The sequence below is a fragment of the Chiloscyllium plagiosum genome, chromosome 31 (assembly GCF_004010195.1).
Source record: "Chiloscyllium plagiosum isolate BGI_BamShark_2017 chromosome 31, ASM401019v2, whole genome shotgun sequence".
Classification (NCBI taxonomy): Eukaryota; Metazoa; Chordata; class Chondrichthyes; order Orectolobiformes; family Hemiscylliidae; genus Chiloscyllium; species Chiloscyllium plagiosum.
The window spans coordinates 7,724,583-7,743,074 of record NC_057740.1 but is presented as its reverse complement, the minus strand read 5'-3'; the positions used below and the strand labels follow the sequence as shown (position 1 = coordinate 7,743,074).

General features: G+C 40.0%; 1 protein-coding gene across 5 annotated transcripts in view; it reads right to left on the bottom strand.

The window, feature by feature from the left end:
* Window positions 1–18,492, bottom strand: part of kdm4b (lysine (K)-specific demethylase 4B) — a 479,312-nt gene that overhangs the window by 40,429 nt on the left and 420,391 nt on the right. For all 5 annotated transcript variants that reach the window (XM_043720917.1, XM_043720921.1, XM_043720919.1 and 2 more), the window contains one exon: window positions 240–425. In XM_043720917.1, coding sequence (XP_043576852.1) covers window positions 240–425 — 186 coding nt within the window. The remainder of the gene's footprint in view (window positions 1–239; window positions 426–18,492) is intronic.

Genomic DNA, 18,492 nt, shown 5'->3' with positions numbered 1-18,492 from the left:
AGATAATAGTTCTTGTTTTCTTTATGCTTTTAAAAAATATACAATAACATTTGTTTTATTTAAAAAAGTAAATCTACAGCATGGTTCAATCGGTTAAAATTAGATACTACGGCTTATTTAACAGTTCCTGAGCAGATCATAACAGTATTGCAAGTAATGATAGACTTGGCAAGTCACCAGCTCAATTGTAAATTATCCTCTGCCATGACTGGCCCAATGTAATTGATGCGTATACTTACATTCTGATTGGTTGTTTTGTGCTTGAAGCAGATGATAGACACAACATACGGCCAGTCATCTGGTTCCATTACAACCCCTGCAGCATGAGCACATGTCACATGAAATGATGTAGAACAATGTTCATATGAACACTGGATACAGGCCCCTGAGTAGCTCTTCACCTTTTTTCTGCAGTACACACATTTCTGATAAAGACAAGAGAAGAAAACAAGAATATACCTTTTAGTTTTATTTTTACCAGCTTGTAAGCAGCAAAATATTTCATTGGTTCATTAATTTGACAAACTGAACATGTTAACAGGAATAAATATTACCATGAAGCAAATTTAAATTGAAAAATATGAACTATAGAGTAAGGTCTCAAGAGGATAACTTTGGTCAAGTTTCAATACTGTTATTGTACATAAGGAACCAAAAGGCACCATCTGCTTATGACTCTAAGTGTGTGTCAGTCCTAATATCTATATTGGGAATGAAAACAAAAGGTGTTCCCATCTGTTTCTTAAATTGTTATGCCTATAGTTGCATTGTAACTGCTACGAATAGATTCATGTACTCAGGAAGACATGACTGATCAAAAGATCAAACCCAATGTCTGGATGTAATCTGAATTTTCCATTTAAATAATCATTTGCTGAACAAATTTCAAAACTTTACTTCCATCATGAATGTTATGCACATTAATGGCAAATCACTTAAATTAGCTGAACAGAATATTGCTCTAAATAGTTGAACACTGACAGAAACCTCAAAACATTTATAGAGTCAAAGAGTCCTACAGGACAGAGACGGGCCCTTTGGCCCAAACTGGTCCATGCCGACCAAAATTGATCTGGGCTTCCCTTTGAAACACAAAGCGTCACTCCCCAGTAATTTCCCTGTAGAATATCATTGAATGCAACATTCTGTACTCGCCTCTTCCTCCATTCCTCCTAAAATATCTCAAACTGTTAGACATGTTTAGGTCCAGAATGTATGTGTGTAACTAGAATCCAAACGGCCAATAGCTTAAACAAAGTTTCAGTGACCTACACCATCCTGAGTTGTTCACAGATTTTGACACAAGTGCTATTAATCCATGACTTGACTCTTAAATAATCTTTAAGTACAGGTTGAACAAGACTGAGGCAGGACTGTGAGCAAATGACATGAAGATGGGTGGGGTGAAAAAAAAAGAAAAAGGAAAGAAAGAAAGATCAGGTAATTTTTGAATCTCATGTTCCTCAAAACTCAATGATTTTATTGCTGCACCTCTAACGAAGAATGAATTATTGGTCCCAGGATTGACTGCTTCGACAAGATACAACTATAAAAAGATTGATGTAAAACCCAATTTCATATTACTTAATATAAAACTTCGAGTAACTTTTACAAAACATTAAAAAGGGCAAAAAAGAAGTGAGTTTTAGCATTTCAAGATTGTGAAGGTGTGAAACTGAAAGCAAGAAAGAAAGAAATCAAGTGATTTGTTTTTTGGTCCTCTCCACTTAATTGCAAAGACATTGCCAATACATAAATCACGAATCACTCAAAGTCAAGTCACATGTTCATTCGATTAACATTCTAGTCAAATTGCTCATGACTAGGAGGTCAATGAAACGTTAATCTGTTTTCATGTTGGGGTTGTCCTGGTGTTCTCCCAAGGGCCCCTTTGAAACTTTTTCTCCACCCTCACAAAAGCACCTTGATTCTATGTCTCATTCAAATACATGTTGTTCTTCCTTAGTAATATGCTTAAGTGTCAACCTTGATTAAGTGCTCAATTCCTTACAAACATTAATGGCATTTCAGATGAATACACAAGTTTCTGGCTCAGAAATAAGATGTTGCTGCTGATCATTAAAAAGTACTGAGTTAAAAAAAACAGCAGTGATGTTTTATAGGGAAAATGCCTGGCAGCTGATCTCCATCAAATTTCAACAAGGTAAATCCAGAGTGTACTTCAAAACTAAATCATGACAGCAGGAATAGGAAGACACTATCAAAGTGACATATAGCAAGCTTAGGCATATTATTCGTTAAAGGATTTATCAGCACTTGGATAAATTTAGGAAAATATAGACCACAAAAATTCTAGTTAGAATACTGCAATATGGTGTAGGGAGAGGATCATTTAAACACAATCTTTAGCATCACTCTACACAGATAATCCAAATGGCAATCTACATCTCATGCATGATGTGATTGTTACTTTGACAAAATGGGGGTATGTGGTTTACCCCTCCTACAGGACATTAAAACCTGTTTATCTTCTTTAATATAGGTTTTACTGAAAAACTGAAACCACATTTGAAAGGAATTCTATCAGTGTGACACCAGATTAGATGGAGATCTCAACATTTTCAAATGACTGTCTACAGACAATCGGCATAGACGATCAATTTAGCAAGAATTTCCTGCCATTCGACACTTGTCTTGCTCATCCATCATCTTCGTAACTAGGGCCAATGGCAACGGTGAGCCTCAAAGTCTTGACTTCATAGCATCTCCTTTTTCTGACAGGATTGAATGCACTGAGTTCAAGAAATTTGAAGGTAAATGTTCATCAATGCATGGCATAGAACAATCCATAATTTGGTGTCAGTTTCGGTAGTGTCAATATTAGTTGTTTTTGGGGGAGAGATAAGGGAGAAAGGAAGGGAGAGAAATTGCAAACCACAAGATCAAACATTTAAATTTTCATCCAAAATGTGCATCAAAATGATTGGAACATTAAAATTAAAGCTCCAGCAGAATGACAATGGCTGGTGTGTTATTGTTCAATTTCTTCTCAGAGACAGCGTGACATAATTGTTATTACTGTTCCTCAAATCAGTTAAGTTTGATTTACCCATCCGCACCTGGAATTGAGGAACAAAACAACCAAAGGAATTGAAAATTGGCTTTAAAAGGTATATAAAATCAAGTAGGAGGAAGTGGGTACTGCAGATGCTGGAGATCAGAATTTAAAGTGTGGTGCTGGAAAAGCATAGCAGGTCAGGCAGCATCCGAGCAGGAGAATCGACATTTTGGGCATAAGCACTTCATCAGTTCCTGATGAAGGGCTCATGCCCAATATGTTAATTCTGCTCCTTGGATGTTGCCATCTTGCTGTGCTTTTCCAAAAACCACACACTCGACTTTAAAAGGTGCATGTAAAATAAAAGCTCCTCATTAAAAAGTGGTGAATACAAACTGCAGTGTTGCACTATTAAGAGAATGCTGTGTCACCTGGATAAGATACACCTAGCAGCTGAACTCATTGAAGTTTCAGCAATGTAAATCAGAAGTGCACAACAGATGCTCCGACAGGATCACCAAGAATCATCAGTCCACAGAACAAAAGCTTTACATTCTGTTGCAAGAAATCACATTTTTCTGCAACTTCTGGAAACTTTCTGAATGTCAGAACATTTGAATCAAGGCCAACTCCGGCTTGAACCTGGACTGAGTTTCAGCATACCTAATGTTCCGGGGGTACAGATAAAGATCAGATCACCTTTATGGGTCACTGGATGGGTCCTTGTAGATAATGTTTAGGAAGTAATGTAGAATGATTAAACTTCACCCAAGTTGTGCATGTTTCACAAGTAAATCTGCCTTCTATCAGGTGTTCTGTCAATCATATAGGACGGTGATATGTTGAAATAAGAATGATCAGATTTTGTTGCGTTGTTCTTGAAGAGTGTTCTCCAAACAAAATCTTTCAAAATAAAAACAAACAAATCTACTTCACTGTCAATGTTCATCACTAAGTATCTGACATATATGCTCCTATTCCACCCTCATAATTTGACCAGGTTGGCTCTGAACACAGCAAGTTTACTCTGTTTGCCATATCATGTAGGTGCCCTGGGGTGGCTCAGTGGTTAGCACTGCTGCCTCACAGCGCCAACAACCCACGTTCAATTCCAGCCTTGGGCAACTGTCTGTGTGGAGTTTGCACATTCTCCTCGTGTCTGTGTGGGTTTCCTCCCGCAATCCAAAAGATGTGCAGGTTAAGTAAGCTGGCCATACTAAATTGCCCATAGTGTAGGTTATTAGTCGGGGTAAATACAGGATAGGGGAATGGTTCGGGTGAGTTACTCTTCAGAGGATCGGTATGGACTTATTGGGCTGAAGGGTATGTTTCCACACTGTAGGGATTCGAATTCTAAAAAAGATAGAATCACTCTTCAAGCTCAGGAGAGCAAGAATTGGCAATGGGCGCTGCTGCAGATACAGCTTCATTATCTTGAATTTTATTAGTTTTTCAGGCATCAGGTGGACCGCAGACTCTTTCCAGGTCGGCAGAAGTGGGAAGGAATTGGCAGGATGTGCAAAGAGGTTGACTTTTGAAGATACTGCTGAAGTTGGGTGGGGACAGATGCAAAATGGATGGGTTTACAAAGTAAAACTCTAGCAGGAACAAGGGAATTAGAAGAAAATTCTTGAGTGCAAGGAAAATAGTGGCTGAAAGCTTGGCACCAAAGACAGAAATAGCAAAAACTCAAAGAACTTTGTGATTAAAGCCAATTGAGACAGGCATTCTCCATTAAACATACATGGATGTGTGGTTTAAGCTTGTGAATTCAGCAAAGAACATCTAAATACTGGCAAATTTAAGTGTGTGATGGAGGAGGAAAGCTACTGTCTAACATGGGTCAGCTTAAGGATAGAAACCATTGTAAATCCTATTAGCCGAGTCCAGGTAAAACAAGATATTTGAAAGTAAGATCAACAGATAAGGAATGGATAATTATAGTCTCCTTTGCCAACAAAAATAGAGGCTTGTGGAACACCAATTTCACTTTAATAAACATTCACGACTTTTGAGATGTACCTTTAATAATACAACTATGGTAACAATCATGTACTTCTAATAGGAGCTGTTTAAAATGAACTTAACTGTAACTTGAGGATACATACAAAATAATGGAAAACTCAGAAGGTATTTCATTTGAAGAAAATGTTCACTTAAGCATCTACATAAGTTCAGAGTTTAGAGGCAAGGAACAAATATTAGGCACTGTTGAACATGATTGGAAGGTTTCAAAGATTCTAACGCTAATCTGAAAAAGTAGACATGAGTAGGAAGTCATCAAAGTTGTGTGAAGCTGTTTTAAAAATTCTTGAATGTTCTCTGTACTAAACCTTACTTCTGGCACTTTCTACGAAATGCAGCTTCCATTAAAATTAAGAACACTCGAGGCTGTTCAACCTCATCTTAATTCTAAATAATTAGATGATGTGAAATAAGACGGGGGAGCTGAGTTGAATTGATTTATCCTTCTGAAGGTAATTTATTTGTGCCATTATTTGGGGTGACACCTAACTACAGAGGATAGAAAGAACCTTGAGGCATTCAAAGATCTTCAAGACCATCTGATTGAGAAATGAGAGCTTCATCACCACTCATCTTTATTTATTGGACATAAACGAGACCTTATACAGCATCCTTTTCAAGGAATGAACAGTGTCACAGGAATAGATGAAAAGATGATGCTTAGTGTGTAACCTGAGCGCTTTGAGTCATAGAATCAGAGATGTATTGCACAGAAACAGATCCTTTCAGTCCAACTCATCCATGCCGACTAGATATCCTAACCCAATCTACTAAAGGTGCCAATGATACAACTGCAAGCACTAAAATACTTGGAAATAATTTTGACGCTGTTAGGGAAGCTTAGGTAAAGTTAACTGGAATACAGGTCATTCAGCTATAACGTGAATTAGCTGCGACGCGATTGATGAAAAGGGGACGCTGCTTCTAAAGCGTGAGCTTTTAAAATGTGTGTTGGTTACAGTGTGATTGCATCACCAATATAAAGTGCCATTTTTATATAGCGCAGGGTCATACATGAAAGCAACCATCACATTACAGAAAAAAATACATGTACAATTGTGGTTCATTTCACATTCATCTTTGAAGCAGACAGATCCAACAAGGAGAGCAGCATGTCATCTCACTCCTTTCCTTCTAACTATCCATTAAGTTGTTCAGGGAGATAAGGGGGCGAGGGGGACAGTATTGTTCCATTAGAAAAGCAAAATACTGACAGCCACAAGATGTCCACCTTAAGACATTATTGATGAGGAAGCAATCAAAATATTGCTGCATCACTATCAATAATTCCTTTTTTAAGAGCCAACACAGTCACAACTAATCAACTGTCTTCCTTCTGTGTAGAATGATTCTTTATTTGAAAAAATAACTTGCAAGATTTACACGTATCTCAAAAAACTTACTGTCCATTGTCAAATTTTTGATACCTGTAGGAACATAGAAAATAGGAGCACAAGTAGCCCTTCGAACATGCTCCATCATTCATTATAATCATGGCTGATCATCCAACTCAACAGCCTGTTCCTGCTTTCCCCCCATTTCCTTTCATCCCTTCAGCTCTAAGTACTATATCCAACTCCTTAGTGAAATCAGAGAGATACCACCACTGCAAATTCATATATCTACTCAGCTGATGTTAATAATGAACAAGTTAGATCTCAGATTAAAACTTGACTTGATTGACCCTAACGGTGCAGTTCAGTTACTGAACAATCTACAAGTGTATTTCTAACACAAAGAATAAAGTGTTTATTAGACAAGAAGAACACAGACTATGTTAGACAAGACAAGAAGTTTGGAAATATTTCAGTACAAACGTGTAAAAAAATTCAAATTCTCACTATTCTTTTTTATCCAACAATATCTTATAACTACCAAACCCAGCAAAAATTCACCAATATCTCTACACAAAGGCTTCTTGCTCAGGCTGGTCCAACTGCAAATGTTTCCTTCCAACAAATTTCGGTGCTTTTTTTTCAGCCGCAACATGACCTCCCAACTCCTATACTCAATACTCTGACCAATAAAGGAAAGCATACCAAACACTTTCTTCACTATCCTATCTACCTGTGACTCCACTTTCAAGGAGCTATGAGCCTGCACTCCAAGGTCTCTTTGTTCAGCAACACTCCCTAGGACCTTACCATTAAGTGTATAAGTCCTGCTAAGATTTGCTTTCCCAAAATGCAGCACCTCGCATTTATCTAAATTAAACTCCCATCTGCCAGTTCTCAGCCATTTGGCCCATCTGATCAAGATCCGTTGTAATCTGAGGTAACCTTCTTTGCTCCAATTTTGGTGTCATCTGCAAACTTATTAACTAGATCTCTTATGCTCACATGCAAACCATTTATATAAATGATGAAAAGTATTGGACCCAGCACTGATCCTTGTGACACTCCACTGGTCACAGGCCTCCCCTCGGAAAAACAACCCTCCACCACCACCTTCTGTCTTCTACCTTTGAGCCAGTTCTGTTTCCAAATGGCTAGTTTTCCCTGTATTAGTGGACAGGAGAAAAACAGAAAAAACTATCAGGCCATTTTGCTGGCATGAGTGACATAGCACTATTTCAGGTTTGTATCAATTTGCTTTATGTCTATTTATTTGTATTAGATCTATTTATTTGAGTCTCTATATAGCCTTTAATGCAACATATATTGATATACATATGTCCATACTGGCTGCACCATGGATCAATGTGTATGCTGAATGCCCATCATAGCCTCCGAAAGCATGATGATCCAGGCATATATACAGTAAGACGTTCAGCCCAAACCTTTGCTTTCCATCCTAAAACATCCTTAATTATTGTCTGGCTTCGGTGTCCAAAGATGTTGGTGCGAGAGAAATGGTCAGCAATATCTGAGTCAGGGAGTTGCGTAGTATATATGGAAACAATGTATTAGTATCGCCTGGGATTAGGGGCCCTGCAGGTCGATGTCACATACAGCGCACAGATCTCAGGTGTAGCGTGTAATGTCATTTCAGGTTGGCAAGCTGTAAACAATGAAGTGCCTCGAGGTTTTATGCTGGAGCTTCAACTATTTACAAGCAGCATATATGGCGGATAAAGGGACAAAATGTAAGGTTGTTAATTTTTTTTTGATGACACAAAGATCAGCAGAAAAGTAAATTGGGAGGAGGAACCCACAAAGAAATTTAGTTAGGTTAAGGGACTGACCAAAAAAAACAGATGGAGTGGAACATAGGAAAATGCGAACTGAATGTTGGCAGAAGTACATTATTTAAATAGAGGCAATTTACAAGATTCTGGGATAAAGGGATCTAGGGACATTCTTGTACATAAATCACGAGTCAATATGCAGGTTCAGCAAGTAATTAGGATAGTAAACAAGTTATTATGATTTATCACAAAGGGAATGGAATATAAAAGGAGGGAAGTTTTGCTCAGGCATTATTGAGACCACAGCTGCAGGACTGTCTCAGTGCTACCATATCTTTTCTCAAGACACAGTTCAAAAAAGATTCATTTGATTGATTCCTGGGATAAAGGGGTTAATCTTATTGGTAAAGCTTGGACAGATTGGACTTGTATCCGTTACATATGGGGACTAAAACTGCTCACAGTACTCCAGATGTGCCTGACCAGCATCTTGTACAGTTGCAGTAAAACTTATCTATGTAAAATCCAAACCCCTTGGAACAAGGTGCAGCATTCCATTGGCCTTCCTGATTACCTGCTGCACCTGTGTGCTAGCTTTGTGTTTCATGCACAAACATCCCCATGTCCTTTTGTATTGCAGCTTTCTGCAGTTTCTCTCCAGTTGAATAATACTGTTCTTTCATTCTCACTTCTAAAATGAAAATCCTCACACTTTAATTTGATAATAAGGCATTATACCCAAGACAGTTCCCATCTTCACCCGCCAAGCACTATCCCCGAAAGATCGCTGGAAAAGTTGAAAACAAGAACCCACTCCATTTTTCCCTCTCCACTTCATGGAACAAACTGACAGTCATTATTCTCTAATTAAGATTAGATATCTAACCCAGAACATTCTGCTCAGCATGTTTTAACTGTACACTGTTTGAGACAGGCTAACAGGGACAATATTGAACATGATAGATGCTGAAATTTGACCATCCTAATTTAGTTCTGTACGTTTTTGGCACATCTGGTACCGGCTCGGTAGAAGAATTTCATGTCAAAAGAAATTAAAATTAGACAACCAGACCAGTCGGTCAGTTCTGAGTCCTGAGTCTCAGTGCTCTCCAGACTGCTCACAGTGATCTCTAAAGGACCAGGCCAAGCGGGCACATTTTCCAATTAAAAATGACAACTCTCCCAAGAGTGGAGGGTCAATGGGAAGCCAACATCGCTACATTGGCAATCCCACTGTCCAATTTGGGAGTTGCAAATTTGTGATAGGAGGGTAAGTGAGGTGCCCTTTGTCTGGAAATGCCCCATGAAGAAGAGATCAGTCTTTTATTTAAATTAAGCAACCAGAGCTATCCAGCTGAGATTCTGGAAGAGTAAGCTTTCTATAGGATGAGCAGTTATGTCCTGGTTACCACAACAGAATAATGCATCAAGGTTGAGAGGGGAAGAAGTGTGTGCGCATGTCCTTTTAGAAATTAATTCCATTCCCCCCCCACCAACACACACACACACTTCTCATCCTGAGCCTACTACCCTCACTTGGACCTAATGCAGGCCAAGGTGTGCCATCTGCTGTGCCAACTGGAAACCCAAGTCCTTGTGGACTTGGGGATGTAATAGCCCCATAATCACTCTCCAACAGGTAGCTAAACCAACCTGAGCCATATCCATTATAAACAGCTTTAGATCATGATCATGGTGGTGAACCGGCAAGCAGGCCAGTGGAGGGAAGTTTTGTCTCAAAACCCTTCAGATTAAGAATCCACACTGACCTAAAGATCCCAGTGAATATTTGTAGTCTTCTCTTGTTGGAGAAAAGAAATTGCAATAGAAGTCAAACTTCTGTTGACAGGAAGGCTACATACACGTCAATGTTCAAACTCAACATTCTATCCCATTACTAACTGGGAAATAAAGTACATCGATGCAATACACAAGCCAGCTGGGAAATTAGAATTATAATATTCATCAGCAACTGCTTAAGAATAAAAAAAATTTCTCTCCTTGGTCTGTCAAATAAAAATGGACTGATTTGTCATATAGGCTCTGAAAATTACTCCTCCAATGGGGAAACGTTCCCTTTTGTATCAGTTGATCCAGGCCACTTATCAACCTCAGCTTCAAAATCTTTGCATTGACTGAAGTTAAGCCAAACATCCTTTTTCATAAAATGTGCAAGGTTATTTCAAAACGTTTCATCGGAAAAAGAAATACCTAACGTTGAACCATTGACAATGAAGTTATTCCGGTATTTATGGACTGAAATGTCTCCCCACTCCCCATCCATGTTATGCACCAAAGTCATTAAGGATTATTAGCTCTGGCTCTGATAATAGGCTTTTAAAATCATTATTGTGATGACAGAATGGAGAAGAAGTGTCAAGATGGTTTCAGAAAGATCAAGCTAGAAATAAGCAAGATCAGTCACAACATATTCAGTCTGTCTGTTTGGTAGGATAATAATTAGCTGTAATGTTCTAGTTGGCAACATCTCCTCACATTGAAAACTCCTAATTGATATTCAGTCCTTATGTTTAAAACAAAGTACAAAAAAACCTGAATATTTTAACCTGACAACCATGTTTTCTGAAAATTTCACATTAAAGTGACAATAATGTACAAAATCAGATGAACAGGCAGAAATCTTGTTTCACATTGCAGAATGTGCTCACTACTTAACCCTTCCAGGATCACACTTATATCCTGAGCTTTACTTGGCAGTTCATCTGAATTAAAATTAAGATTGCTTATCCTCGGCAGTCACGTTTTTTGAGAGTTTCTAATGACAGGAATTTCCTTTGCATATGGACACAATTTATTTCCAGGCTCATTACAATAAATATTGTGAAATTCCTATTTGAAATATGCAAACAGAGTGAACTTACTTCCAGAGAATTAATCATTCAGAACTCAGGGCTTCCAAAATATACAGAACTATTTTTTAAATGGCTCAATTGTATTTGGGGTGGGGGTAAGATCATTAGGGGAAATCAATGGTTATGGGGTAAGGACATGAAGTAGGGATATCTCCCATGATCCTGATGAATGGCAATGCAGGCTTAATGGGGTGACAGTGTACATTCCTGCTCCTATTCTCATGAGGGGCAGGGATACAGGTGCTGGGAAAGGATAATTGTGATTGGGGCATTAGGAGGTGTGCATGTGTGGTGAGGTAGTGTGTGCGTGTATGTGAGAGAGAGAGACACACACACAAAGGGTGCGCGCACGGCGAGAGAGCGTGCACGGGTGGCAAGAGAGACAGTGCATGTGTGCACGGAGGGAGAGAGTACGTGCACATGGCAAGAGTGAGTGTGTGCATGGCAAGAGAGAGAGAATGCGTGGAGAAAGAATGTGCGTGCATGGCGAGAGTGGGCGGGCATGGTGAAAGAGAATGTGTGTGCAAGACAAGAAAGTGCCCACACAGCGCAAGAGCAGTGTCACAGAGCACTCGTGCACAGTGAGAGAAAGTGGGAGAGTGTGCACGTGGCAAGAGAGAGCAAGAGAGAGTGCACACATTGCGAGAGAGTGAGAGTTTGTGCACTCACATGGAGAGAAAGAGAGAGAGAATGTGTGCGCGGCGAGAGAGTGCGCGCGTGGCAAGAGAGAGAGAGGGAGAATGTGTGCAGGTGGCGAGACAGCATGTACAAGAGAGGGAGCACATGCACAGCGAGAGTGAGTGAGTGTGCATGTGACGAGAGAGAGAGAGAGAGAGAGAGAGAGAATGCTGTCACAAAGTTGATCCCTTTTTTCTAAAAGCTGTTCACTTTCTAAAGGATACTATGTCCTTGAACGTTTTCAGAGGGGTCGTAAACAGGCCTCACTCCGATTAAACTAGTTTGGTACAGAGAGGAAAAGGATTTTGAGAGGCCTTTTGTTTATATGTAAACAGATGAGACTTCAGGCCAAAGTGGTCACGTTTTAGAAGTGACCTGTATAATGAAAGGGGAGAAAGTGAGGACAGCAGATGCTAGAGATCAGAGTTGAAAATGTGTTGCTGGAAAAGCGCGGGTCAGGCAGCATCCAAGGAGCAGGAGAATCGACGTTTCGGGCATGAGCCCTTCTTCAGGAATGAGGAAAGTGTGCCAAGCAGGCCAAGATAAAAGGTAGGGAGGAGGGACTTGGGGGACGGGTGTTGGAAATGCGATAGGTGGAAGGAGGTTAAGGTGAGGGTGATAGGCCGGAGTGGGGGTGGGTGCGGAGAGGTCAGGAAGAAGATTGCAGGTTAAGAAGGTGGTGCTGAGTTCGAGGGTTGGGACTGAGACAAGGTGGGGGGAGGGGAAATGAGGAAACTGGAGAAATCTGAATTCATCCCTGTGGTTGGAGGGTTCCTAGGCGGAAGATGAGGCGCTCTTCCTCCAGCCATTGTGTTGCTATGGTCTGGCGATGGAGGAGTCCTACGAAAGGGGTATAATGAAAGGGGTGTGGTCAGCTCTCTAGCTGAGCAGATCAGTCCAGAACTACTTAGAAGTTTGAAAGTGAGCTGTGTGGAAACAAACCCCCTCTCTCTCTTCTCTTGCCCTTCTAACTTCAACTTGTATGCATTTGTTCCATTTTTAAACTTTTTTTTAAAAAAAGGTTTGCTAATTGGGACTGTTGTGTATATTCAGAACAGCATAATTAAGTCTAGTTTGGATAGTCAGTTCTGTAGGGGTTCTTTATTCTGTTCTTTGTATTTCATTGTGTAATTTCATGAATAAATTTTTGTCTGTATTAAAACCTAGTAGTCAACCTCGCTTACTTAATCTGGGTAATTTTCACTGTACACTTACCGAAACAAATTGCAAAGTTATGGTCTGGTCTGCCAGAGTGGTCTGGCCTAGTCCATGACAGTGCATGGCAAGAGAATGCGTGCATGTGGTGAGACAGTGTGCACACATACACACACACGAGAGAGACTATCTTGAATGACCACACCTGACACAGGATTATACATCAAGACTGGGGAAGGGGAGAGGTGTATGCGCATGTCCTTTTTGAGATTCATTCCACTCCCCACTTCAATACACACATACTTCTCATCCTGAGCCCACTGCCCTCACTTAGACCTAATGCACGCCAATGTGTGCCATCTGCTGTGCTAACTGGGAACCCAAGGCCTTGTGGAGCTGGAAACTTAATAGCTCCATAATTACTAATAATTGGCTGATAGTCACTCTCCAACAGGGAGCTAAACCAACATGAGCCATATCCATTATAGATAGCTTTGGATCAGGATACTGGTAGTGAACTGGCAAACAGGCCAGTGGAGGGAAGTTCTGTCTCAAACCCTTTCCGATTAAGAATCCGCACTGACCTAAAAATCCCATCGAATATTTGCAGTCTCCTCTTGTTGGAGAAATGAAATTGCAATAGAAGTCAAACTTTTGCTGACATAAATGCTACTAAACAACGTTCAAACTTAACATTCTATCCCATTACTAACTGGGAAATAAAGTACAACATTTATGCAATACACAATGTCACGGTCACAGAAAGTGCTGAGGAGCCTGGGTGTGGTTCCATTTCCAGCTAGATACCTCCTAGTACTATCTTGTCTCTTTGTGAGGAGGTGGCACCTAGTCTGGGGTCAAGGTTTCCTGTCCCATCTGTTGTCATACCTTCACTCCGGGGAAACAATGGCTAGGGTGATGGGGTGATGGACTGCAGGTATGTGTGCCTCTCGGAGGACGTTGGACCTGGTATTGGGCATAAAGGACTAATGGGAGGCTGTGGGACGGAAGTAAGTGAGAGATGGTGTTATATGTAATAGTAAGAGTGATAATGTATGACTGTTGGTGGGAAATGTGTGCAGTAGTAGAGATGGACTAAGTGTGAGGTGACAGAGAGAAGAGTGTATTACTTACTCTGGCACAGAAGTCATTGATCTTCTTTCTGCATTGCTAGCCATTCCTCCATAACCTGGAGATGGTACTGATCCAGATGACAACCTCAGACCAGGCTGACAGGATCTGGTGACATGGTGTCCTCTGCCAGTCCCTTGAGAAGAGGACAGCCCTCCTCTGCCATAAGTACATGTCAGGAAATTACAGTGCCATCTTCCCCTTCTCTGACATGTTCAGAATTTATTCTTGACCAAGCAGAGCACAGTTCTTAGTTTTGGAATGTTAGTGCTGGTCTGGCTGCACAACATGCTTTAAAAGGTGGCACAGGTGCAAGTGTTGCTCGTATTTTGCTTGATATCCATTAAATGGCAAGATATGAGAATGACATGCGGTAAGATGGGGCAGAAATTGATTGCATGGGGCAGGGTAGGTAATTAATTTAGTGAGCTTGGTAAGATAGGGCAAGAAAATTCATCAGATCTTACAACAAAAAACCTACTAAAAAAATAGATGGATTGTATTATGTTGATTAAGTCAGAATTGCAAGATTTATCCCATGGGAATAGTGTAGTTGGTCTAATAGTTCAACTATGATTTTGAACTGAGGGGAACTGGGCCTACACCTGATGTTGTTTCTTATCTTCTTATGATGGGTTATAGAGTGGTCAGATTTCATTCCTGAGAATTATCAAAGAAGGAAAGGAGATAGCACTCATTTCAGTCTATTCGGTACTAAGGGCTGACAAATGTTTTTGCTGTTCCTCAAAAAATGCATTTACAAAAACCATATATACTCGTGTAAGAGTCAAGTTTTTTTAGACTATTTTTAAAGGTTCAATTTATAGGGTCGACTATTACACAATACTTGTTTTGAGGGGGTGAAATTCATGCTGCAGTTTAAAATACTGTATTATTAGCATAAATCGACTTGTTTGCACAACTAATCCCGGGTAAAGAGAGAAACACAATGAATTACAGTAAAGCTAGTTACTGCATAAAAACATTAGAAACAAGAGTGAATTACTGGTGGTAAATTTTATTTATACATACCGGTATGAAAATTTAACATGTCAAAGATTAATTGGAATCCTGCAAAGTCATACTGCTCAACATAGTCATGGCCTGGTATAATGGCACACTTAAAATGAAACATTTATTAAATTCTACATGTGCCTTGAACTTTCCCGCCAAATTCTTCCATTTCCTTCCCATTTACTCTTGTATGTTGTGAACCTCAGCAACATTAGCAAATTTGTCAAAGAATTGAAGATAGAACATAGAATAGTTCAGCACAGAACAGGCTCTTCAGCCCATGATGTTGTGCCGACCATTGATCCTCATGTATGCACCCTCAAATTTTTGTGACCATATGCATGTCCAGCAATCTCTTAAATGTCCCCAATGACCCTGCTTCCACAACTGCTGCGGGCAACGCATTCCATGCTCTCTCAACTCTTTGTAAAGAACCCGCCTCTGACATCCCCTCGATACTTTCCTCCAACCAGCATAAAACTATGACCCCTCGTGTTAGCCATTTCTGCCCTGGGAAATAGTCTCTGGCTATCGACTCTATATATGTAGCTAATATATCTCACTTTAATTCAGATAAAATGGCATAGTTAAAATTAGTAACTTTATAACGATATTAACTTTTGGATGTATAGTAAACAAGGTGCAACAATTACCGATAGACTCAGTGAATGAACAAACGAATGAACGGAGACACAACATAGTAAACAAACAGCGATGAGTAGAGTTACTGGTGTGAATGAGTGAATGCAATTTTGTTTAAGTAGGTTAATAGGAACATGCAGTTTCCTTTGTAATGTGATATAGTAGGGTCAATTTTTACATGACTTATGAAAATTACAAGATTTTTTGGCTAAAAATAAGGTGTTGACTTTTACATGAGATCAACTTTTACACGAGTATATATGGTAGTAAATGTGGAATCAAATTTACTTATGAGGAAAGTCTCCAACGGTGCATGCGTTGTAAAAGATTTTCGATATGGTGAGTGAATCAGCATTAACAGAGCCACAAGCAGTAACTTGGGTAGGTGTAGGGTTATGCACACAGTTTGGAGAACATAACTTGCTTACAGGAGGACTTATTGGCACTGGCCCATCAAGCTGAAGGATGGATATTAAACATTGAGTCTAATTCCGCTTTGAAAAGCAGAACAAACAGGTATTAAACCTAGCGATTTTTGAGAATTAAACCTGTTCATAAGCAGACTTCATTAAAAATCACACAGACGTAGTTAAAAATTTGGAGTCCAAATATACCTTTGGACGATAACCTGGTGTTGTGTGATTTTTAACTTTGTCCAGCCCAGTCCAACACCAGTTCCTCCGCTTCATAGGCAGATGTAACTGCACTGCAATGCAGCACACATTGAACAAAACACCTTTCAATCCAGACTTGTATGAAGCAAGGAATACGTAAACAGGCAATGCTGTGATCAATAGCAACAAAGATAAAATTTTGAGGCTTTAACTAGTACGTAGAAGGACATAACATTTAATAGCATAGAAATTGACCATTTGGCATAACTAAACACCTAATCCAGTGTTACAATGTTCAATTCATGCCTCTACCATTACCTGACAACTTAACAAGTTATTCCCTTCTCAATCACACACTTTTCTAGTTTCCCTTAAATGACCATACGATTTGGGAGCAGAATTAAGTCATTCAGTTCAGCGAATACGCTCCACTGTTTGATCATGCCTGACAAGTTTTTCATACCCATTTTTCTGCCTTCTCTCCATAAACCTTTATTCTCTGAAGAGTCAGGAAACTAACTCACTGTCTTAAATCTACTCAATGCCTCCACAGCTTCTGCAACAATGAGTTCCACAGATTCACCATCCTCTGAAGGAGTTCCTCCCAATCTCCGTTCTAAAAGATCATCCCTGCACTCTGATGCTCTGCCTTCAGTTCCTAGTCTCTCCTACTAGTGGAAATATCTTTTCCACGTCCACCCTATCCACGACTCTCAGTATACTGTAAGTTTCAATTAGATTCCAAAACACACAAAATTAGAATCCTTAAAAACTAATGTTAAAATGGCAGATGCCACGGTGGCTCATCAGATGCCCATCTAATCCAGAATCTACCACGCAGAATGTTACTAACTGACAGCAATTAACTTCTTGGAGGATTCACAGCTGTAACGTGACAGATCGTTCATTATGCAAATTAGCTAGCAATCAAAGTAATAATTACATTTAGCTATAATTAATTCTGACAATATCAATTTTGGTCAAATTTACTAATCAAATGCTCTTCAAAGTAAAACATTTCTTGTTCTCAAATAGAACGCAGATTCTAAACTTGCAGACAACTTCACATTTTCAAAGTTAAAAATCACAACACCAGGTTATAGTCCAACAGGTTTAATTGGAAGTACACTAGCTTTCGGAGCGACACTCCTTCATCAGGTGATTGTGGAGGGCTCGATCGTAACACAGAATTTATAGCAAAAATTTGCAGTGTGATGCAATTGAAATTATACATTGAAGAATTGATTGTCTGTTAAGCCTTTCATTTGTTAGAATACAGTGATAGTTTCACTTCTTTCATGTGTAAATCATGTGTTTTAAAGTTGCATTCTCGGGTTAGCTGTTAACAATGGTGATAGCTAGACAATATGTTGAAGGTGTTAGCCCCCTGTGTTCTCTGCCCGGGGCTTGACATGTATGCTTAAACTGTCAGGAAATATATAAATGCCAGATTCATCAGCTGTACCCGTAAGGTAGAGCAAAACATCACCCGTTCCCAATGCAATGCCATCCAGGCTCTCAAAACCAATCACAACATTGTCATCAAACCAGCAGATAAAGGATGAGCCGTTGTCATTCAGAATAGAACAGATTACTGCAAGGAAGTGTACCGACAACTGAACAACCAGGAACACTACAGGCAACTACCAGCTGATCCGACCAAAGAACATACCCGAGAATTAAACACACTGATCAGAACTTTGGATCCAGTCCTTCAGAGCTCCCTACGCGCCCTCATCCCACGTACTTCTCGTGTAGGCAACTTCTACTGCCTTCCAAACGTACACAAAGCCAACACACCGGGTCGTCCCATCGTGTCGGGAAATGGGACCCTATGTGAGAATCTCTCTGGCTGTGTGGAAGGCATCTTGAAACCTATTGTACAGGGAATCCCCAGCTTCTGTCGCGACACTACGGATTTCTTACAGAAACTCAGCACTCATGGACCAGTTGAACCGGGAACATTCCTCGTCACAATGGATGTTTCCGCACTCTACACTAGCATCCCCCACAATGATGGCATCTCAGTACTCAACACCAACAACTGCCAGTCTCCAAACACCATCCTACAACTCATCCGCTTTATCCTCGATCATAACGTCTTCACCTTGGACAACCAATTCTTCATCCATACACACGGACCAAATTTGCACCCCAATATGCCAGCATTTTTATGCACAGGTTCGAACAAGATTTCTTCTCTATGCAGGATCT